The 25,203-nt window shown below is 41.8% G+C and overlaps 1 protein-coding gene across 1 annotated transcript in view; it reads right to left on the reverse strand.

Annotated features, from left to right (window-relative positions):
* cacna1ab (calcium channel, voltage-dependent, P/Q type, alpha 1A subunit, b) overlaps window positions 1–25,203 on the reverse strand; it is a 179,836-nt gene that overhangs the window by 120,136 nt on the left and 34,497 nt on the right. Inside the window, exon 3 of the mRNA XM_051383747.1 lies at window positions 10,422–10,721. Coding sequence (XP_051239707.1) covers window positions 10,422–10,721 — 300 coding nt within the window. The remainder of the gene's footprint in view (window positions 1–10,421; window positions 10,722–25,203) is intronic.

A 25,203-nucleotide genomic window follows, 5' to 3' on the forward strand; every position in this document is an offset into this window, starting at 1 on the left:
GATATAAATAAAATTCAAAGTATTTGTTGAGCTGGAAGCTTTTGCACGCTCCATAATCCAACCAGGGTGCTTATGAGCAAGGCAGGATAATGTGCTGGTTTACCCCAACCAATAACTCACTGACCATCATTTTTAACTGGCAAATACAGATTTGTGTGTAATATGAAATGAACAATGCATGACTAAGAACAAGATGATTAAGACATCTTTTGGACACCTGAGATGTAGACAAGTGAGCAGGAGATGAGGCAGTATACAAATATAGAAACCCACACAAATACAGAAATAATGCCGACTAATAACATCTATTTTCTGATGTGGCAGTTCAAACATTGTGCAGGTGCACTTCAGAAATGCTGAATCCAAGCATTCAGCAAACGCCAAAATTAAAAAAAAACTACCCCTGGTTTGGAAATGGGTGAGTCTGGAATGAGAAGAGGCCTGGTTCATCTAGCTTGAGAAGAAACCATCCAGGTTGGTAAAATGGGGGTGTTGGTTTAGAGAGGCCAGTCGCCCCTGTGTTTGTTGAACCCCTCCCCCTGTTGGTATTTAGATATCAATCCTGCCTCAAAGGTTGGTTTCTTCTGTGTCTCTCTATGTGTGTGTGTGTGTGTGTGTGTGTGTGTGTGTGTGTGTGTGTGTGTGTGTGTGTGTGTATTTATGTGTGTAGTCATGTGCATGCATGCCTTGAGCGGAAAGATGTAAATTTGCTTGTGACTGAATGAATACAGTGTACACTTTTGTGTGTGCGTGTGTGTGAGTGTTCATGGACACCTGCAAGCCTGTGTGTGTGTGTGTGTGTGTGTGTGTGTGTGTGTGTGTGTGTGTGTGTGTGCATGAATGCATGTGTGTATGGCAAGTACACTTGTATGTGTGTCTGCATCAATCTGTCCCATTCTCCCTATTCTACCTCTCCCTCTTTCTCCATCAATAGAATAAAAAAAAGAAAACGCCACCACTGTGCTTTTCAGCAAAAGCATCTCAGCACCAACACACACACACACACACACACACACACACACACACACACACACACACACACACACACACACACACACACAAGGCTGGCTAAAGGCCAATCAATAATTCACATAGTGCAGATTGAATGTAGATCAGTGACTCAACATGGGGGGAAAACACTATGGCTCTCCACCTCTATCGCTCTCTAATTCTCCTCCTTTCTCCACATTTCGTTCTATCTCTCTCTCCAGCGCCGTCTTTCTCTCTTCACTGCTCTCTATCTTTCTCTACTTTTCGCCACCTCCCTTTACCTTTTCTCCACCTCTTTATTATATCTTTCTCAACCTCAATCTATTACCTATGTGTCCTCCTCTTCACCCATTTCCTTCTACACATCTTTTTCCCCCTTCATTCTGCCCGCACTCAGTCTCTCTCATCTCTGGGTTGGGTTCTGATAACCAGTTTTGTTTTTGGATCCAGTTCCAGGTTAGTGACCATCGTTTTCACCAGTTAAAATGACAAATTTCATCAGTGGCAAAATACATCAGTTGCAGCTAATAAACATTGATGAACTAATAAGTAACTTCTCTAAAAGATGGATGTGAATATTAATTTCAGAATTTGGGACAAATCTTCGCCAACCCAGCTGCCGTACGGTGTGAGCATAGAAGTCGACTGTTTAGGCCATGAAAGGGAGATTAAACCGTATGAGTTAATGCAGCGTTCAGTATCTTCCACTCTTTAAACTAATAATTTACATCATATAAGTTGTGGACCCTTCAAACCCCTCTTTCTCATCGCATTCACCTCTTTTTTGTTCTCTTCCTGTAGCTATCTGTCTCTTTTCCGTCCTTTTTCCTCTTCCTGATACACCTCTCCTCTTGGCTCTACATGTCTCTCTCCAACTCCCTCAATCCCTGTCTGCTTCTCTCCGTTTGTCTGTTTCGTCCACATTCTGTATCCTCTCTCTTCAAGATTATCCCTTTCACTACCTCCCTCCACCTCTGTCCTTCCTTCCATTTCTCTTCGACAATAACCCTCATACTACATTTTAGATTCTCTCTTTGTCCATCTTCTTTACCGCCTTTCAATCTCTATCGCCTCCAAAAATCCACATTTTTTTCTTGCACATTAAAAAAAGAAAACACATATCTTGTGGACTTGGACATCTGAAAAATAAACTTTCCTTGATGTTAATTTTTCCCAGTGATTTCCCCTGTTATGACCTCTTCAGACACACACGCTTGCATATAATATGCAACTGACATCACACACACAGAGCGGTGGCAGCCCACACACAGAGTTGAGGAGAGGACAGCAGGGGCATCACATTTCACCACAGTGAGATCCAGACAAACACACACACTCGCACACTGAGGGAATTGACTGTGAGGATCACATATCTGGAGTAGAGTTCTGTCAAAACAACCATTACTATGGTGCTTGTCTGTCTGTCAGGACGCTGTATTCAAGAGGGAGACAACTATGTATCTAACATGTATCTATGCATGTATGAACGGATGGACAGATAGATACAAGTATTTATATAAACATAAACATACTGTATGTACTTTATATGTGTGTGTGTATCTGTCTATCTATATAGCAGAGGTTGAGTGACTTTATTGATTGTTTTGTCTCAGTCTTAGGTCATGGCTACCAAGTCCCAAACGAGTCCCAAGTCAAGACCCGGTTTGTGCTTCAAATCCAGAACAAGTTATTGTGCATCTGTCTCCAAAATGATTACAGTCAATAATTAATTATTTTTAAAAACTGTGGGTCTGTAACAAATCCTTTTTTTTAATTAAATTTTTACTTTCAAGCTTTAAATGGCGGTCATCATATTTAGCGACGCCATCAGCCTAAAAAAGAATTAAAGGTCCTTGAATCAAATTTAGATTCATTTTTGTCATTGAAGTGTTTTTACAATTTAATTGTGTTTGAAGACTTAATTTGTATTGCAGTTATTACTGACCTGCAATGATAGTCATATCACGGCATCAGCAATATCAAACGTGCCATTATGTCACCAGATTGTATTATGGTAAATGAGACGCAGAGAGAGAGAGAGAGAGAGAGAGAGAGAGAGAGAGAGAGAGAGGGAAAGAGAGGGGGAGAGAAAGAGAGATTGCACACTGGAGCGTGAACGTCCCAAATGGTGCTTTTTCTGCCAACCACTGGGCTGCACTGACTGTGCGTGTGTGTGTGTGTGTGTGTGTGTGTGTGTGTGTGTGTGTGTGTGTGTGTGTGTGTGTGTGTGTGTGTGTATGTATGCTGGGATGCAGCCTAGCCCCCTGAGGTAAGTGATCCTGCTGAACAGGTGTTACAGTATCACCTGCCCCGAACCCACCCATAAACACACACACACACACACACAAACACACACACACAACACACACACACACACACACACACACACACACACACACACACACACACACAGCTATCAGAGCCTCTGTCAGCCTTGACTGATCTGAACTGATCTGCTTGCTCCATGCCAGACGGATGAAGCCAAGCCACCAGCTGATCCGTCAGTGTGTGTGTTTGTGTGTGTGTGTGTGTGTGTGTGTTCATGCATCATTTATATGTTTGTTTACACATGCATAAGTGTTGAATCAAACGATTTCAACAGTCACATACATGTTTCTATGACTACCAGTCTATCTGTACGTGTATCTGTGTGTGTCTGTGTGTGTGTGAGAGAGAGAGAGAGTTTCATTGTATCTTATCTGATTACAGAATTTTCTTTACACCTCACACAAACTGTCTCACACCTGTAACAAAAAACAAAAACAAAAAACCTTTACGTCAAAAAAAACTAGTGCTGAACTGAATCAAATAACTGATTCATAGTTAAAAGTTCATAACATAAATAAAGTAATTTATCATAAACAAAATGATATTCACAGATTTAATTGTCATATTAATTATCTCAGGATCAAATTTGGACAAAATGATGCCGTCCGCAACCACTGACTGAGGGGACGCTGCTCTCTTACAGTTTACTGAGACAAGGTGACATTCTTCCTTCTGATTGTCCCAGAGGGGGTGGGGGGGTCTGTCTTTAATCTCTTCTCACTCTCTCGCTGCCAAATACTGTCTACCTCTCTCTACTTGTCTTTCCCTCACATGATACCAAGCAGCGTGGCCAGAACCCAGCTGGGAGAGTGTGAAACCCACACAGACAACGAACGGCCAGGACAGATGGTCAGAGAGAGAGAGAGAGAGAGAGAGAGAGAGAGAGAGAGAGAGAGAGGCATACTATATACACTGATACTATCACCTTGTTTTATACAATGCTACTTTGACGAAAGAGGTAGGTTTATTTTCTTGTGTCAATAAAGCTGATTTGAAGTAAATGAAAGTCAAATGGGAAAAGAGAGAAAAAGCCTTATTGGAATTTGATTGAATTGAAAGACCAGGGTGTAGGACTTATCAGTGTAGACTGCAACTCCCTCGCTTCACCCTCCCCTTCCCATAAATGAACGCGCAAAAAAATATCCATCTAGAGCCAGTGTTTGGTTTGTATGTTCTGGGCTACTGTAGGAACATGGCATCATAGAAACATGGCGGACTCCATGGAAGGCGACAGGGGTGGCTGTAGATAAAAACGGCTCATTCTAAAGCAACAAAAACAAAATGATTCTTAGTTTTAGGGGATTATGTACTGATGAAAATATAGCCATGAATGTTATATTGCATTTCTGCCAATAGATCCTCCTAAATGTTACACACTGGACCTTTAATTCGAACTCAGCCTGCGTAGCCAGACTCTAAACTACATTTTAGAATTGACATGGTTGAGTTCATTTATGCTGCCTTTGCTGCCTTATTTGAGTGATAAGTTAACATTACTGTAAGGTAGTTGCATTTTATGGAGCCATAAAGCAGCCTTGCCACCGATGATTTTTTTCTCTATAATATTAAATCCACGTTGCTTCAACACATTTCTTCTAACGTGCTTTGATGTCATCATTAAGAATGAAAAATATGGGGGGAAAAAAGTGCGATGGAAACACACTTAACAAATACATCACGATCTACCAATAAGCATGTGACTTAAATGTCCCTCAAGCTTCCACTCAAATTAAGAGACGAAAAATTTTATCAGGCAAAACACCAGATATGTGGATCGACTGTAAACTGACAAATTGATACATGAAATAAACACAAATTTCAGCACTTTGGTCAACTTTGGTTGTTTTAAAGTGCTTAACAAATAAAGTTGGATTGGATTGGATTGGACAAATGTCAACACTGCTTTCATTTGAGGTTTGACTGGCATTATATAATAACACAGTCATGTTGTGCCATCTTCTTCTGCAATGGATTAATGACACTTTAATGGAGACATAGCACCATAAACTGCTTATCTCGATGTGCAAAACTATATGTATTTGCAGTGGTGGATGAAAACGTATATCACAATTTGTGGTATTTGTGTACAATTTGGATGGAAACCTAGTTTTTCCTTTAATTATTATTATTTTTATTTTTTTTGCACACTACTGTATGTACAATACACAGTATTTAACTGAATTAAACTGAAAGTGACAGAGGAGTAAAGACAAAAACAGGGGAAGAAGAAAGAAAGAGAGAGAGAAGATGGAGGACAGAACATTTAAAGCAGAGTTGCAGGGGAAGAAGTGCAGCGGAGAAGTGGAGATGAAAGGAGTGTGGAGAGAGTGAAAGAGGGAATGGGGAAGTGCAGGCAGAGGGAGGGGAGGGAGGTATAATGAAGTCCTCTGGGTCTCTGGTGGAAGAAGCCATAGCGCCTGCCAGCCAACACAGCCTGGCTCTGTACAGATGGCAGCATGCTGGGATATGCTCAGTTCACTTTCAAATCAGGAAGTGGATGTTCTTTAAATTTGAAATGTTTTGCAGTAAGAACGTGTATCGAGTAAAAGACATTTCAGATTCCGCTGGATGCCTGTGTGTTTACCACTTGTTTTGTTTGAGCAGGTGAAGATAATGCCAACGTAGATGGCGTCAGATAACAGCCTTGAGAGTTCTGTCAATTAGATTGTCAGTTATTTAAAAGAGATAATAATGTAATGTAGTTAGTTAGAAGCAAGTTAGAAGTTAACACTAAAGAAAATGACTCCTGCTGAAATAAACGTTGGATATCTATTGTCTAGGTCCAGCAGTTATGCTCCTAAAATTTTCTCTCTTATTCACAAGAGCAAAATGCCACCCCGATCACATTTCTTGCAACATAACGAGGAAGCTTTTAAAGTGAACATATCTGCAAAACAATCAGTGTCAACTCCACAGCCTTGACTGAGGTCAGGTTGCTTACATATTGTAAAAGTCCAAGCTGACTGAAAGCCGGAGGGATGGGTTGATTGTTTTCAACTTTTAACCAAATCCATCTTCTTTCCCAAACCTTAACTAAGTAAGCTTTAATAGCCTACAACCAAATATATGTGTTATGCAAGAGTCAAAGCCAGGTCTCTAGCATCAAAGTCCTGTGCTTTGTAGCACCAAACCTCCACCATAACCTCCTCCTTAATGACATGTAAGAACATTCCTGGGTTGAAAAAACATAATAGCATAATAAAACATATTAAAGTTTCTTTTTACATTTGATTCAGGCTAAAGAAAACTAGCCATGGGTGTGACTGCACAAAGACTATGATTTTCATTATGTCCTAGTTTAGTCCTAATTTTCTCTATAATGTTTTGCCTGTTCGATTACTTTTGTAATTCTGAAGTGGGCTTATCCTTGTTCTGTCACCAGCCTTGATAAGTGGACCAGTAACATTAACATTGTAGGGGTAAATGTTTTTTGTGATATGATTGTTAATTGGTTTATTTTCATCTGATTTCATTAACATTTGGTATGTGTGTGCATTGCACTGAATTGTACTTTATGTTCCAATAACAGACCATCCTTTAAATCGGTCAACTCCAAAATGAGAAAAACACCATTACTACCATAACTAACACGCACCAGCAGCTTACATTTCAAAACCCTGAGTCGTGATTCTGAGGTAGAAACAAAAGCATTTTCACCTTCCAACTAACATGTGCATATTGGGGGAAAAAAATCCTTAAAGACAGAACAAAACTTGGCTATTTTTGTAAGCTGAAGGAATTCGTGAAAATGTTTTTATTTCTGCAGAAAAGCCAAAACATTCTGGCATAAAGATAAAGAACCTCTACGGAGGCTCTCTGCCAAGACACAGCAGTTTCCCTCGCCCAATAAAGCCTCTTTTTCAAACAAGCTCTGGTCTCAAAAAGTGTTTCAATTGCTGAAAGACTATCAGGTGACATTTGGATATCTTAAATCACATTTTAGAACAAAATGCCTCCATTCTCTGTCTTTGTTAACTTAAATGTTTGACTCTTTTTTTTATCCTCCAAGAAACGTGGGATCTGTTTTCCACATTAATTGCTTCTTTGGAAAACATTACTGTATTGTTTTAGTCATGAAACTTGTTCTGTAGGGCTAAACCCTGTAGACAATACCTGTACTGTACAAACCTCAGACTACATGATATTACACACGCTAACAGGAAAGGAAACAACTCCAGTAAATAGAATAAAACACAAAAAAGCGAAAGAGTCTGATTATACAGTGATGCATACTCTTTTGTTCCGTTTTTTTCATTTGTAATTTAAATAAATAAAGGTTTTGTTGCCATTACTGTGGCAGAATTTACTTAACCAAATGTTTCATAAAATATAAACACACACCACCATTACCACAAATGCACTCTTTCTCACGCAGATACACACACATATCATATGACCAACCTGACTCACACACATCATTTAATGCGTTACATGGCTCAACTGATAAGCAGTATCAGGCGATGCTGTTCTCAGTAAATATGACAATGAACGACCATCAGTTCAATCACAGCGTTAGGAAATGGCTTAAACCACATTTTTCATGTGACCAATCTTTTCTTTCTTTCCACTTCTTTTATATTTTTAGGTTTTTAACAGTTTTTCATGTTCTTACCTGCACTGCATCTGTCTTTAATTCTCTTAATTGTGAAACTAATTTACAGTTAAAGTGGCAGACTGATCACCGTCTCGAATGAGGAATTCTCATGAGGTTCGTCGTACTGTAACATCACCTTAAAAGACCCACAGGGAGGCACCCCACCCTCTCTTACTCTCTCAGCATGCACAAACCAGCCACATCATTGAATGTGTCTCTGCATTGACGCCACTAACAAAGACTAGCTGGTGGTTTAAGTAAAGACTACCATAAACGTATCATTATTCTGTGAGATCCCAACCTCAATGGAAGCAACCATGTGATAAAGTTTTTTATTTATCTTTTATTTGTATTTGTTATTTTGCAATGCTGGTAGAGAAAGTTATAATGAAATCAGTCATCATAGTCACCTATGTGTGTACAATTCTGGATTCATGAAGTTACTACTGAAGAAAATTCTCACTCTGCCTCTTTAAATATTTGTCCCATTGCAATTAATAGATATTGGTGCAAAATGGCAGAATATGATAGGTGCCAACAAAGTGAGCAACTGTCCCTGTGCTTCAGACCTCTTGGGGCTCTATTAGCCCCAGTTGGCTTGGCAATTCGATTCATTGCACGTGTTCAGGAATATACACCATTAAAGCACAAATCCAACTGAAACCATAAACACTTTAAGACAGGTCTTTCATTATTACTGTCTATCATTTTGAAGCGGCATCTTGTAGAGGGGGGGTGCATCACAATGTCATTTTAAGTCCTTTATATTAATTCAGTCATTGTGCATCATGTCGGTTACCAAACTGACTGACACACAGGATCTGGTGCTTTCCAGAGATTACACATTAAATCTTAAGAACATCCCCGTGGACTAACGGTCAACATATCACGTAACAACATCCCTGATTCAAACGCGAAGGTGCATGTCACCCCCTACTTCTCTTCCAACATGTTTCCTATCTGCATCCACTGTGCACAATCTGATTCCTTCAGTTGCAGAGTTGCATTGAATAGTGATCGATTGGTGATCATCAATTAACTGATCACCAAGACGTTTTTCTTATCTACAAATCTTCTGTGATAAGAAACTGAATATCTATGTGGACTGTTGGTCAGAGTAAACAAGATATTTGAAAACGTCAAGCGTCGAACCGGGTTATTGGCGTTTTTCACATGTTGCTGACATTAGAGATTAGACCAAACAATTAATCAACTACATGAGAAAATAATAATCAATAATGAAAATAATAATATGTGTATTCTGCTGTATGTGCTGTACTTGACAAGGTACAGGAATAGAGTGTGTTGGGAAGGGGGGCAATAGGTGCCCCGGCTTACATCTGATCTGGGGCCCTCTAGCAAGTTAATCTGGCCATGTGAAATTTGCTATCAAACTCTATTGCAGCTGCTGAAAATGCCTTTATTATTGTCAGATTATCCACATATGGCCAGTTATCCATATTGTCCATACAAGATATTGTCTTGACTATAATCTATCAGTTCAATTGACCATCTAATAAAGCAAAAGTGCCCAAAAAGTACTTAAAACCATCCCGCCAAGCAACAAAATTAGCCTAAAAACACAGGGAACATTGGATTAAGCAGTTTTTTTCCCCCTTCTAATCGAGGCGAAACTGACTCGAGGCCAGTTGAGATAAGAGTAGTCCAGGTTCTAACAGCAGTAGACTGACCTGTCCTGACAATTACAGCTTTTTCCACGCTTTCCTGCAGGATGAGCCACAGGCCGCCCATATATGGTCAGTAGTAATTAGAGCGGGAGAGAGTCATTTCCTCTCCCTTCTGGTTGCATGGTGCTTAAGCCTTCATAATGCTGACATCAGCACTCAGCTCTGACTACAACTATAGCCCCAACACACACACACACACACACACACACACACACACACACACACACAAAACACACACACACACACTCAGGTCACTAACAGGTTCAAGCTAAATGCTGTATTCAAGATGCATCTTAATCACCAGTAGCATCAACATGATTGTGATTGCTGGTGTCATGACAACCGGCATCATCATCAACATCATCTTTCATTCCATCAATGGCAGCTTTATCAGATGAGCCTGAGGCCAGTGGGGTTGGACACAGCAGTGAGAGTGAAGTGAAATCATGTATTCTGTCATGTATCAATCAACAGCACACTGCAAAAAGTCATACAACACATCACACACGCACGCACACGCACACACACACACACACACACACACACACACACACACACCCTATGCAAAAACACATTATGTATTATCTCACAACATTGCAAAACACAAAACTGCAAACAAGAAAAGAAAAGATATCACAGTGCCATACAATAAAACAAACACACCATCCCACACTGCAAATCACAACCACAACTTTCATCCTGCAGGTGTTTGAACACCAACCACTCCACACCGCCAGGCCACACCTCGCCAAGCACTCCAGCAAACACTCCACCACCCCAGTACCTTGGCAGGCGGCTCGGCCTTGCTTATGAAAGGATATGGCCATTCGGTGATCTTTTTGGCGTACTTCCTCACCAGGTTGTCTTCGCTGAAGAGGAAGAGGGAGCGGTTGACCGTTAGGCAGCTCTGCCGGACGGGTATGGGGTTGTACAGGGCCATGGTCCGGGCTCTCTGGGCCATCGACTGCTTGTACATCCGCTGCCCTCCGGGGGGCCCCCCTTGCCTGCTGCCGCCGCGGCCGGGCCCCCCTTGTCCGCCGGCACCCCCGCCACCACCGCCACCACCACCTCCTCCTCCTCCTCCATACCTGTTGGGTAGCTCGTCTCCAAAACGCGCCATTCTGCAGACACCAAACGCCAGAGGTTAGGAAGGAGCCGGGGGGGAACCTCAGAGTGACACCTCCACATGCCACCACCCCATCAGCCTCGGCTCCAAACACACATGCAGAATGGAGTTGGGTTCGGTTCCTTCTCTGGCTTATCTCTCTGTCTGTCTCTCTCTCTCTCTCGCTCTCTCTCTCTCTCTCGCTCGCTCTCTCTCTCTCTCCTGCTATCTATCTGTTTCTCCTTCCCAGATCTTCAGCGCCGAGAAGATACCTCCATTTGTGTGTGGAGAGGGAGGGAGGGAAGGAGGAGGAGAAGAGAGGGGAGGGAGAGGAGGGGAGAGGGAAAGCGCACGGTGTCTCTGATCTGTGTTTGGAATATGAATGGGAAACAGAGCGATGTATTTATGTAATTTCTGGCAAATCAGTTCTCTGGCAGACGGGAAAAAAAAAACACGACTGCTTTTATTGGCGGGTGAGAAAACTGTCAGGAATGTTATATCTTGTCAGAGCATCAGCGTTTTCTCTCCGTCGAAAAGCAAGGCATCCTGTTTTTGTTTTTTTGGTCGGGAAAAACCTCTCAGAGAGTGAGCCGGTTCTTGCATTTTAATAGGCAAACAAATCGATCACCTTTAATACATGCGATAAGGATGCATAGCTGTGCGTTTAGATAAATATTGCAATCATCTCCACTAAGTAGGCAACCCTTGCTGGAGACTGCGTCTTTTTCCCCCCTCTCAACAGCCTAGTGCATCTTGACAGGATCTGCAGTTGTCTTTTTTCCCCTCCCCAAGTCCCCCTTTTTTCCCCCTGCGAGATAAAAATAGAAATAGATAAGAGTAAAATCTTTAATAATTCATTTATTCCTGTGCCATATATCCGCAATGTTTGATGTGGCACGGCAGATATCCCTGCTGCCACCTCTCACTGCCACCACGCCACTCGGGTTACACGCAAACGCCAGCCGAGGGGGGCTTCCCCAAAATCCGAGCCTGGTGACATTTGTTGATATTTGGTGATGGACGGTGCGGCATCCCCCCTCCTCCTCCTCCTCCTCCTCCTCCCCCTCCTCCTCACCAAGGCGTCGGTCACTGATTTTGGGCGTGATTGCGCGCACTTGGAGACAAAAATACACCGGTCCTCAATCTAGCAATTTAAATCTTCCCCCACTTCCCCCCGAAATAAATAAGTTGATGAAGTTAAAAGAATAATAATGTCCACAACAATCATCTATAATCCAAGGTTGGGAGAAGAAGAATCCCGGACGAGTAGGATCCGGAGGAGCAGAAAAAGACCACTGGGGGAGGCAGCATCATCACCATCATCAATTCTTGTTCGGAAAATACGACGGCGGCGGTGCGGGTGTGTTGTAGCAGCGGCTCGCATCTTCTCCTCCGCCACCGGGCAGAAACCGTGCACCATCCCCGCCCAGCAGCATCGCCCCCGAGGCTCCCCTAACCAGAGAGAGGCAGCCAGCCCCGCAGAGCTACAGCAAGTCCAGCGTCTCTTCTCTCTCTCTCTAGCTCTAGCTCTCTCTCCCTATACCTCCCTCTCTGTTTTATTTTTTCTTTTCCTCCCTCGACCCCCCAGGGGGACGTGAGCCAACACGCAGTCGGTCCGGAGGCTGTATATTCCCGTGGAGAGCAGCCTTGGAAACGAAGAAACCCGACGAGCGGAGCGCTTCTCCGGCTCTCCTGCGTTCAGTCAGCCGTCGGGGTTGAGCCGCGCACTGAGCATCTGATCAGTCACCGAGCGCCGCGCGCAGATCCGTGGCCAAGCCTAGCAGCGCACGACGCACGGCGCCTCCCCGGAGCCTCCCCCACTCCAACCCACTCCCCATAGCGCACGACGGAGCTGTATGGGCGTCAGTTGGGTATGGCAAGGTACGGCAGCTCGCCTCACCTATAGCCCGAGTGACTCCAAATGTAATGTTACAGTTGTTATAAACAATGAACATCAGGCAAAACACAGTGCTACCTATGAGCTGATAGTTTGGGGATCTGCATCTAATGATTTCTTCACTCATTAATCAGCAGGTTTAAATATACTGGAGCTGGAGGGTACAGTGAAGTGAGGCCCCTTGAGGAGATGCCGCTCATGGCTTTCTCTCATGGTGGCCAAGAGTCAAAAGCACCATCAGCACAGTCCAATTTGCCCCGTTCACTGTTTACTCAAACCCACCAGGCTAAGCAGAAGGCTTTGCCATGAGGGGAAGGGGTGGGGTGGTAGGGGTCCCTTTTGGCCTCCAGGAGACTTCAGGGGCTCCTCCCAGCAAAATGAGGGCTGGGTTTATTTCAGTATCTGTTGGAGAGTGTGTAGGGATGATTATTTATGATCAATAGTTCCACTGTCCCTATTGTCATCCCCCATCTGACAGTATAGACAGTTATGTAACCCAGTACCAAGCCAAATCTAACAATAAAATGCTGCTCAAATGGGATTCCTTGGGAAAGCATATGAAAATCAGCCTTGTGTTAAGCTTGACCATGTGATTCTGAGCTAATTGTGGACTTCCGGGAGAGTTATAATCCAATATCTTTTTTGTAGATTTTTCTCAAATGTATGAAAAAAGATGTTGCCAATAAACTAAGTTGGACCAACATTTCATCTGTGCAGCCAGGAGGAGAGTTGGGAGAGTTTGGAGTGCTGTGTTTGTTTTTGTTTTTGAGGACGTACTGTTATTTTGAGGACAATTTGAAAGAGGTTTTATCTCTCTTCATTCCTGCCTTCTCCTCCAAGCCGTCTGTCATTCTGGCTCTGGCATCTGAGTCGTCTTTGATGCAATTCAGCAAGCTGTTTGCTTGGGCTAAACCGACCAAGCTGTCACCTCTCCAGAACAGGAAAAGTAAGGTTGGTGGTGGAGATGGGAAAGGGGCTGTGGGTAGAGAAACCTATAAAAACACAATGGCCAGAAAATCAAACTGATTGTTTGAGATATTTTTATGTATAATGGAGTTAAAGGAAATTAAAAACACAAACGTTGGTCTCTTTAGCACTTTGACGCTGTCCTTGGTCCTGAAACAGCTATTGACATGTTTCCAAGGCCTTTTGGCGCTGTCCAAAGTGCTGAAACAAGAGTATAAAGCTCTGTACACCACCTGCATGCCTTTGGAAGAGATTACCTTCTCTGTGCATCAGGGTGGGTTAGTTACTGTACCATCTGTTAAATACTGCGAGTTCTGCTCACTGTTTGTCTCCTCTACCAACTACTTTGGCAGGTAACCACCCATCATTTGGAGGTCTGATTCTAAATTAGTTAGTGGAATACTCAAAGTGGGCCATATGGTGGGTTTTGGGACGGCACTTAAGACAAACTATGGTAGACTGTAGAAGTCAACAAAGTCTCACAAAACTTCATGAAAGGGAATAACCTGGTGGCGTGTAATGTAACAGCAATATTGTGGGTACTATTGTCTCTCCCAGTGTTTCCAAAGTATGTTTAAAAATTGGAAAATTAGCACAGGTAAGTTCAGATTTTTCATCATGCAGTACATACAGTATAATGTGTGGATTGCTTTCCACCTCGCAGAAAGGATTGCGTGATAGTAGCATGAATTGAACTCGACAGTTCCATGCATTTGTCACACAAAATTATCTAATAGCTAGCACTTAGACTCAACTTTTGTTCTTCATTTTGCATGTCACAAACTCTTTTCACATCTCTCACCAGGTTACGGCAGGGCTTTTCAGACAGCCAGCTGAGTCTGTTTGTTATTTCGTTTATCTATATAATAAATATGTTCTGTTGTGATCCTAGCCACAAATAAAGTGTTTTTAAAAAAATCCCATTTACACTGTCGAATCCATTATTTGCTCTTTTTTTGGTTGGTCTCAACTTTAACATGAGGCAGTTTCTAAAGATGGAAGATGAGTTGTTTTTGCAGTATGAGTGATCTATTTCATATGGAGCTCTGACTGGGCTCTACTGTTACCCTGAGGTCACCCACTGTGTATAACTCACCCGCTGTAGTGGTCTCAGAGCTATGCTATTATTTACAAGATGCCTTTTCAACGTCATAACGCGTGTGCATCACTGGATTTGCCCGTCATCTGATTCCCGTAGACTAGTGGCTACTAACGGGCATGATAAAAGCCTGTTCCCGCTGACAGCATGGAAGAGAGAGAGTGAAAGTGAGTGTCGGGAAGAGGTGGGTGGTGGTGGAGAGACGGTGGGGTGGGGGTGGTGCTGTTGCTGGTGGACAAGCCTGCCTATGATTTGCGCGACCATGGGAAACCACGCGGCAGTCGGATGCCGGAGATGACAAGCTGCCTCCATCATTTATTGATAATGAGGACGGAGAGGAAGGTGACGGCTGGAGACATTTTGCTCTCTCCTTCCTTTTCCTTTTCCTTTTTTGCACACTGGAATGCCTCTGTTATTGCTGCTGCAGCTGCATGCCCATGCAGCTTTCCCAGGCTCTCTCCCTGTGAGTGTGTGTGTGTGTGTGTGTGTGTGTGTGTGTGTGGGTGGGTGTGTGCGCTGCTGCTGCTGCTGCTGCTGCTGCTGGTGCTGCTGAGGGAGTCGTGCTGAGGCCCTGATGCGCAGCATTGTCATTCAGGGAGCGTTCACACAGGCAACCCCCGCAGGAAGCCCTGGCACCTCCCCCTTGAAACGACACCCCCATACCCCCCCTCTCTCCTCTCCTCCTCCCTCCCTTTCTGTTCTCTGATCTCGCTCAGCAGGCCAGAGCTACAGAGCTGTCTCAGAGGTAGAGAATGAGAGGAGAGAGAGAAAGAGAGAGAGAGACAACACAGCAGGATTACGGCCAATTCAAGTTCAACTCAAAAAAATGAAAATAGATATCGTGATTCACTTAGGACCGGCAATGTCAATTCTAAGAGTTTTATTTTCCAAAATTAGATTCACTTTTGAGTGGAAATGGTGGCAACTTCTCTACGCAATGTACTTCAGAAAATAATTGTGTTTTATAAATGATAAGAAACTTAAAGTGGCAATAAACATGATTCTCATTTTATTGAATTTAACTTAAAGATGAAGCGGTTCCCTTAAATGCAGCCCGGGATTTTCTTATAACCGATCGGGATTCAGATAGATTTCAGGCCCCAGAAAAGATCTCCTCCATCTTTTCTGAAATGAAGCTGAGTGCCAGGCTGCCAGTGCCAACAGCTTGTTCTCCTCACTGACTGCTGCGGCTGCAGTTTGTCAAATGGCAGTTTTATTTTTACTCTGTAATGGCTGCGACTTGCAGTAAATAGAGCTGGAATTTAAGTAAGTAAAATGAGTGAAGTAGACAAGAAAATACAAAACTACAATTGTTTGCTTGACAGCTTGACCAAACAAACAAATTAACCAAAAGCTTTCATTCCTTTTTCAAATAAACAAATATTCCTTATGGAGCTTTTAATGGGTATAAAGATAGCAGATAAGTGCATTATGCTTACAGGGAACATGGCGTTTTATAAAAGATCAGTTTTGCTCAGGCAACCTGAGAAATTAACCCCTGATAAGGTCATCGGGGTCATCTCATTTTAGGCTTGGAGACTTCTCAGAGTTGAACAGAAAGCCTGTGTTACAAATGTGGGGATATGGAGTCCGAAAGCAGCAAAGGTCTCACAAAAAGATGCTATCGAGTTGAATTATGGGAAGTGTAGGATCCTGAGTTGTTGGAGCTTGACCCATACAAGAGCCTGATCATTCATTTAAATCTGTCTCTCTCTTCCAACTTTATGGAAATTAAATATTAAATTGTTGTTCACAAATCACAAATATCAGGAGCTAGCTTATATGGTATTCCCTGTGCAAATTAAAGTAATAACGTTTTTAACATATTTAACATTTAAGGATGAATTACTTTGGCCATATTCTTTAGGTTGTGTATAGTTTTAAAGAAATTACTATTATTATTAATACATATACTATGCTGTCTATTGTTTTATTGCTTATTATGGCCCCTACAAGTGAGATCCTGGTATTCCTCCTTTTCAGACAAAAATGTAAATTAGGTGATTAAGAGGTTGTGGAAAGTTTTCAAATATTTTTTATTACATACACAGCGGAGATTCTCTTGAGCAAGGCACCTAACCCTCTGATGACACCAGCAGTAGAGAATATTGCGGTTGTGCCTGGAAACTTCCAGGTGTGAATGCATAACTGTGGGAACATGTGGCAGGCTGGTGATTTAAAAAAAAACACACCGTCTGTATGATCAGCAAAAACCCTGCCCTGGATACAGAAAGGTTTGAAAAATGAAGGAACATTTCAGGGAAAAAAGAAACAACACTGAACCCAACTGGGCTCGTTAACACAAAATCAGCACAAAGGGGTACAAACGCAGTGGAGGAGTGGAAGACAAATGGACCTGAAGGTATAAAAAATGTATTACTATTATTACTACTGTTATTTACTCCAATAGACCTAATATCACCACAACTGTTATTACTGCTACTACTATTATTATTACTTTAGATGGTCTTGGTATCTGTCCGTCTACTGAATTCTGCAGTAACACAAGAGCAAAATTCCAGTTTGACTTTTTCACTTCTTTTGCTTTCCTTAGACTTTCAGTTTACATGTATTTGCTTTCTGGATGTGACCCTAAATTGGATTTACCAGCTTGCTGAAATGGTATTCAAGTGTAATTTTACAACTGTGGCGACACAGAGGCTGGCAGTATATATATATATATATATATATATATATATATATAGGAAGCCTATCCAACCAAACTGCTGCAAAATATGGCGCTATAAGAAACAGCCACCAAATTTTACTCACTCCAATTTAACATATAATTCAATAGTGTCCAGACAGATAAAACAAAAACAGTTGAGTTGACAAAACTTGTTGTTTTTCTTCCCATCTGTACTCTACCTTTCACACCCTAATAATCTAACTTCTTATGCTTAAATCTAACTAACCGAACCAATGAAGGCAAAGAACATCAGCCAAGCAGAGGCAGAGTAGAGCATGTCTTTGCAGAATGATGGTGGGAAAAAAATCAAACGTTATGTGGTTGTTTGGGGGTGTGTAAGGGCATTTGGACAAAAATGTATATATAGTATATATCGGTATGTAAGAACTAAATGTTGATCAATGACTGATGATGAACTGTGTGATGGTGTTTAGCTGGACAGTGATTTAGGTTGTCTGATCATGACGCCAACACAGCGGCAAAACCCACCACAGTGCTTTATTTCTGTCACAAATCTGCCATTTTGCCTTTGAGAACACAACAAATTCAATTTTGTTTGGAAAAGAGCCACCCTTAGACACACACACACACACACACACACACACACACACACACACACACACACACACACACACACACACACACAAAACACTTAAAAGGCTTCACTCAATGCAGACTAGCTGTGTTTTACTGGATGCCATGTGGCGGACGATACCAAGCATTTATGTAACACTTGATCACATGATGCTTCTTTGAACTTGAACGGAGCCTGTGCGTGTGTGCTTGTGCAAAGTATATTCAGGAAATTCAGCACTCAATTCTCATGATCATTATGTGAAGTGTGTGTGTGTGTGTGTGTGTCTGAGAGAAAGAATAGCAGTGGTGGTGGTATGTGTGTGTGTGTGTGTGTGTGTGTGGGGGGGGTTATGCAGACAGGCAGAGAGATATAGCGAGCTGATGTAGCGTCCAAGCTAATTAGAGGATTGCTCTTTTTTTGGCTCAATCTCACGCCGACTCAACCTGTATTAATTGATTGGCTGGTTAATGGAAGTGGAGAGGAGGAACGCAGGAGGGAGAAAGAGGAGGAGGAGGTGGAGGAGAAGGAGGAGGCGGAGGAGGAGGAGGAGGAGGAATAGGAGTGTGCTGGTCTCAGCTAATGGGCCTGCCTCTGGTGTGTGGAGTAAGCATTCTAGTCAAAGAATCAGCATTATAGGATGGATAGAAAGAAAGAAAGAGAGGGAGGGAGTGAGAGAAAGAAGAATAAACAGTAGAAAAAAGGAAGACTGAGATCAGAGATGGAGAAACTGACTATAAAAGAAAAATACTTTATATTTTTTTTTAATGAACTGCATCATGACCACAGAGAGTACATCACCTTGAGTACACATAGACATCAACCCCCCCACACACACACCACTCTACGGATAATACAGTATAATAGTACTGAATTATCTATAGCTATTATTGAAGTCTACTAATGTATATCATTATTTACTGCTTGTAGTTACACATATCTATGCCTCTGGAGGGGTTTATGACATAACTTGGGGAAGTCTACATCAGTGAAAGGGCATGAACCCTGGACAAGAGACTGAATGAACAACAGAAAAAGATAACATCAGCTGTCTGTAGACACCACAGCGAATCTCAGCTGGGAAGGGATCAAAGGTCAATAACCGTCAGTGGATGGCCAAAGAACATTCACACCCGATGCAAGGAAGCATTTTGATACTGTATCCATCCATCCAACGATGACAATAAGATACAGTTAAAGGCTCTAGTTGTTGAAAAATGCTTCTTTTTTTTGGTCAAACTACTATTGCATATATATTTGTGTGTATACTATACTTCTAAGCTAAAGAATTACCTTGAATGCATACATAATGAAAATGAGCGGATGTCAGTGCTAACAGCTTTTACAGTATAGTACAGTAACGCCGCAGTGAGTCAACAGTTTGTGATGCCAAAAATGTTTGCCATCTAAATAAATGCCAAAAGTAAAGGCAGGGGTATGGTCCAAACTAGTATGTACGACGTGTATCGGATCACTTATGAAGGCAAGAGTGTTCATAGCTGTACAGCTGCACTTGAGTAAAAAGCCATCCTCAAAGAGAGGTCAGAGATAATCATTTATATGGGGATCTTTGCTAAAAGGCATTCATAGTGACTGTGGGGTGAGGAAGAGTGCGCCGTTTACTTATCACAGGGTTGTAATCACATGTTGAAGTGTCCTTGGGTAAGACACTGAACCCCAAGTTGATCCCGATGGACAGAAAATTAACTCAACCCATGCAAGACACCATTGCATGGGTTGACTCTATTTTTATTATTCAGTTTGTGTGTGTGCATGAATAGGTGAGTGACAGACTGTGAAGTGTTTTGTCCGTTAAGGTAGAACACTTCACTGTCAAAAATTCGGTGAATTCTGGATTTTTTTTCTCTGCTAATAACTAAATTGTTGGACACAGTGCCCACTAGTTCTAATGTTGGAAAGATGTGGCTGGAGGGAGTTTCAGACAATGTCTGACTATCTGAATTTTTTTTAAGTATGCTGTGTGTGTTCAATATTTTGGAGAGGAATCATTGAAAATGTCAAAAAAGAAGAATAAGGATTAGAAGTGTCAAAATATGTCTGACATGATGGTCTGATATAATAGAATTATGTCCTAAATGCCTACATTTTATGTTATTACTCTATGCAGAAAGTGGATCTGCTGAATAATGTGAATGCTTCTACAATGTGTACAATTGAGTTGTCACTTCTGGTAAACACTTTGACATTATACCAGTTTACACACAAAGAAAAAGCAATAACATAATGACCAATATCAAACTATAATCTATTCCATTATCTGAAATAAGCTTCACTGATATGTTTAGGGAGTGGCAGCTTGGGGAGATAGGGAGAGATAGAGAGAGAGAGAGACTATGTAGACAGACAACCATTACTTTATCCACTGGCAAAAAGTCAGAGCAGTATAAAGCATTCTTGCCTAAAATCACCCGTAAATATAATATAAAACCCCTTACAGGCCAAAATCTTTCAGGAGAAAACCCAGAATGCTCATTTCAGTGCAGCACAATATGTGGCGACCTGCCAGAGTCTGAGGGACAGCCAACGGAAAGCCAAGTCAAGCACGTCAAGCCCATATGTCTCAGGATGTCTAATACCCACCGAGGGGCTGTAATAGCCATCCAGTTGGATAAATGTTAAATTTACAGGAGAATCAACCCAAATAAGACAGTAAATACGCTCTGTTTGGTTAACCCTTTCACTGTGGGCATGAATGCATTATAGAGAGGCCATTTTAAAATAGTCGTTTTTTTGGTTAATTTCTTTAAAAGAAAAGCTGCTGGAGAATCAGCTAATTAGAGAAAGAACAACCAGGCTTAAAAAAGAGCCACCTGGGTGCAGAAACATTCAGAAATTAGTAGAAGGAAAGAGTCTGAAAAGTTTCAGTAAACAAATCTATCCGTACACAAAGTTATTTAGGTCTACGAGTTAGGGCATTTGTCAGCAATTTATAATTTACCTTTTAACATAATTAAACTCTTTTTCTAAAATATCCTCCCATTGTGCCATTTCAACAGACCTGCAGTGTGTCGTCAGTCTTTCTAAAATTCCTCAAACTATTATTATTGTTACTACTGATAATGTGTAACTGGAGGAAACATCATGATTAGTCATTCCAAAGAGGGTTTACTGTGGGAACTGCTGCTTCTTACTGTGAGGGAATGAGTTATGACTCCCAATACTCTGACTGATTAAAGAGCGCAGTCAGGACGATGCTAAGATCCACCGTTTTTCCCCCTAATGAATCTTTTTCTCGTTCAACACCTCTGTCGTTTGGATGAGATGGTGATAGTTGTTTTTTTTAAGTGGAGAGGAGAGGAGAAGAGAGGACAGGAGAGCTTGGCTGAAAGGAAGAAATGAGAGAGAAATAAAGAAAGAGGGAGGCTTGATGATAATGGTCCTCGATGACATACTGTAAATATTCTGTAACTGTAAAGGTGATGAGGCGGGGCAGGAGAGTGGGAAGGAGCAAGATGAAAATGTAGATGGATGAAGTTGAATAATTAAAGTGGGTCAGCTCAGCACCAGCTTGAATTAAGCATCTTAACACAGACACATTGATACGGTCCAGTCTGAGAAACCCTACTACACGGATTAAAGAGAGACCCATTGATATTTATATTAAAAATATGCACAATAGAGGAAATAGATCATCCTGCCTTGTCATTGCAAAAAGAAACACCACACAACAAACCAAAGATTCACATACGGACACTGAAAATGACATAAAATCCATTTTGTTGCTGAGTTAATTTAAGATCCTCTACACTGAAACCAGCAATCCCCTACATTTGGCTTCTTCCCATTTTTCATTTGGTACAATGTTATCCCTGCATGTTATTATCTATGTCCATGCAGCCCTGACACTGTGTAACTGCAGGGTTACTGTGAATATGTTTGACATTTAATTGTTAAATGTGACCAATTAAACAATTAACACAATGTTCATGGCCACAGATCCAAATTTCCACCTGCAAAAAAGTAGGACAAAGCAGTGATGATCCCAGTAGTGTTTTGTGCAACTTTTCTTTTCTTGACATGAAAGTGTACCCATAGCTCTGTGTGAGTTCCAATTTGCCCGGAACAGAAGTGTCGTCTGTGCACATTTAAGGGGCTGCTGTCAGAACACGGTCTGCTGAAACCAAGGATGCAACAACCAAAGGAGCAATCTGGTCATCACTGGTTGACTCCCAGCACTTTGTGTTTGAAGCTTATACTGTAGATTCAGAACATTATTTTAATTGCTGGGGGAAAACAATCTGTATACGTTAGTATAAGTTAGTACGTTTTTTTATATATATATAAAACTCTCTTTGTGGAGATACCTTTTGGCTGACTGAGGGAGCAATGATTCCCACCTATTAACAGTTTATTTTGCTACGCTTCTTTAAATCATGAAGCACAGTTGAATGCACCTGACTTGTCTGTTATAGCTGTACACCCACACAAGTGTTTTCTCTTATTCTGCCTAATTAGGCTTCTACTCAGGTTGAAGTTATGCAGAGCTAGGCTGTATCAACATGAAGATTAGACTGGAAAGTGTTCCAGTTCCAAAATTCCAGTTGTTAGATAAAGATAATGTGAACACAAAAAATCATCATAATTTGTACAAATTATATTAGGCTGGTGCCAGAGATCCAAGAATTGATTAACAAAACCCCATACCAGGGTACAATAATTTGTTACTATAGCCTCATTTGCAATGCTCCCCTACATACCAGCCATCACTGTGGTTAGTGGGTTCAAGTGTGTTTAGCACTGTATGGAGAGGTACAGATGCACATATCCAGCAATAAATCTAGCAAGAAACATGAACAAGGACTGAGGTTCAATTCCCAGCCCGGGTCTGTCCAAAAAAAGCTGGACCAGGTGGACTAGAGAGTAGTGTAAGTGTTTGGCTATTTTTGGTACTGCTTGTTGGACCAAACCTTCGTCTCTCCAGGTGGTTTCCCTGCCTTCCACCAAACACATGGCCAGACCAGTAATACAGGGAAAAAATGTAGAAAAGGAAATAAATGGTTCTTACAGGCATTCTCAGCAAAACCTCGGAGAGAATAAGACTAAAAATAAATCAAACTCATCTCTGCCAAAAAGCGCACATGTACAGTTTTCACTTTCTCTGAATTCCTCTGACTATGGAGTTAGAGTGGAGAGGAAAGGATGGAGAGAATGAAAGAAGTAAAGATGGGGAATTAAGAAGAGAGAGGAAGGGCAAAAAGGAAAGTAAAGATGACAGCATGATGAAAGAAGGAAAGAAGAAGAAGAAGAAGAAGAAGAAGAAGAAGAAGAGGAGAGCTAAATAAGGAAGAAAGGACAGAGCAGAGAAAGGAGAAATAAGAGGGGACCAAAAGAGGACAAAAACAAAAGGTGAGGAGCTAAAAATGTGATGAAAAGCAGCTGAGAGGAAGGTATGGTGGGGTGGAGGAGCAGAGATGCAGGAGGAGGCAGGAAATAAGGTCAGATAGGAAGTGAGAGAAGAGAGATAGCGAAATGACAAAAAGGAGACGAGGAGAGGAGCGAGCGAGCGAGCGATTGAAAGGGAGAGATAAGGAGGTGGAGGAAGGTGAAAAGGAGGAGAACAGGGACAGAGTGGGAGATAGTGAGAGGGCGAGGAGGAGGAGGAAGAGGAGGAGGAGAGATATGAAGGAGGGGAACAGAACAGCCTGTTTTCTCTGTTCCCTCTGAACACACACCTCTTTTGTATATAATGTGTATGTGCTTACTGTGGTGTGTGAATGTGTGCGTTTATCTGCTGTTGTGTTCTTTATGGTGGAGGTGTGTGACTGGGGATTGTGCAGGTGTATTCGAGTGTGTGTGTCAGTTGTAGCCTTTCAATACTGTACATGTGTGTTTATGTTCAGTGTCTCCAGAGTAATTTGCATGTTTGCCTGCGTGTTTAAGTGTGGATCTGAGGATTTTGTGTGTGTGTGACTCTTCAGTGTTAAATACAAACTGACAATTTGGGTCTTATTTTCAGTTTAGGCCATCATTTCTAAGGTGATAAGTTGATAGTTGAGCTCCGACAACATCGCCACAACAGAGGTCAACAAGCAATCGGACGACGAGCCAGTAGTTTATTCAGATCATCTAAACCAGTGGTTCCCAACCTGGGGTCCGTGGCCCCCACTGGAGGGCACCAGAGATCGCAGGGGGTGCGTACAACTTTGTCTGCTGAGGTTGTGAGGTTACCAAAATTATTATTTACAAAATTAAATGTATAAAATCCCAATAACACACCCAATTAGAAAATCAAAACTCTGTATAATCCAAATTGAAACATATTTTTGGTCCACATTTAAATTCATTAAGCTATTTATTACCTATTTAGTGCGTGTATGCGGGTAGGGGTTGGGGGGGCTGACTTGTCTTGGACACAGTCAAGGGGGGCTTCAAGGAAAAGAGGTTGGGAACCACTGATCACTGATCTTTGTTTGGAGGAAAAACTCAAAGTGCGTGCACCTGAAATGTGGTAATGATCCCTCATTACATATGTGAACTGTGAGTGCACAACTACAGCATGGTACAGTATGTAGTCTGACATGTGAACTGTAATGACTGCTTACAGTAAACAGTCTTCTCCTCCAAATTAACTGATCTAATTTTAGACACATTCCTGTATCTCCACTACGAGAAGAGAACTCTAACATGACCACGCTACCTCCTTCATAACACTGACGATGAACAGTTTTTATTAAGTACTAAAATAAATGCAGCAAAAACAGAAATATTATTCCACAAATGTTTCTTCCTTGTCAAAACCTGGTGCCTACAATGCAAATCAAGTGATGACAACAAGAGATTCAGGTTTGCTATGCTAGTACCGCAATTCAATTCAATGAATTATACAGCCCTACTCAAGTGACATCACTTAAGGCCACTTATCAGACTGCATGCAGCCCCCCTGTGGAGCCACAAAAGGCTTTATATGACTTTCACAAATGCAGTAGAAGACCTGTAAATACGCTTTAATGTGGAAAATCAGTGGAATTCTCCTTTAACTTTTACCATAATCAATATAAATGAAGAACTACAAGTTGTAATAAACTATAAAGACACCTTCAGGATACACGTAAGGGTCGGGTAAGGGTTTGGGTTACACGTGTTGTGGTGATGATAAGGTGCTAGGAATATGCCAGTGAGGGTCCTTGTAAGCATGAAAGTAACAATGTGTGTTTACTGTAAGTAGACCAGGACACAGAGGTAAACCAGGCAGTGATAAAGTGACTGGATAAGTCTGCTCTCTCCTTCCTCCCTTCTTATATACTCTCATCTT

The sequence above is a fragment of the Dicentrarchus labrax genome, unplaced genomic scaffold, assembly GCF_905237075.1.
Source record: "Dicentrarchus labrax unplaced genomic scaffold, dlabrax2021, whole genome shotgun sequence".
Lineage (NCBI taxonomy): Eukaryota > Metazoa > Chordata > Actinopteri > Moronidae > Dicentrarchus > Dicentrarchus labrax.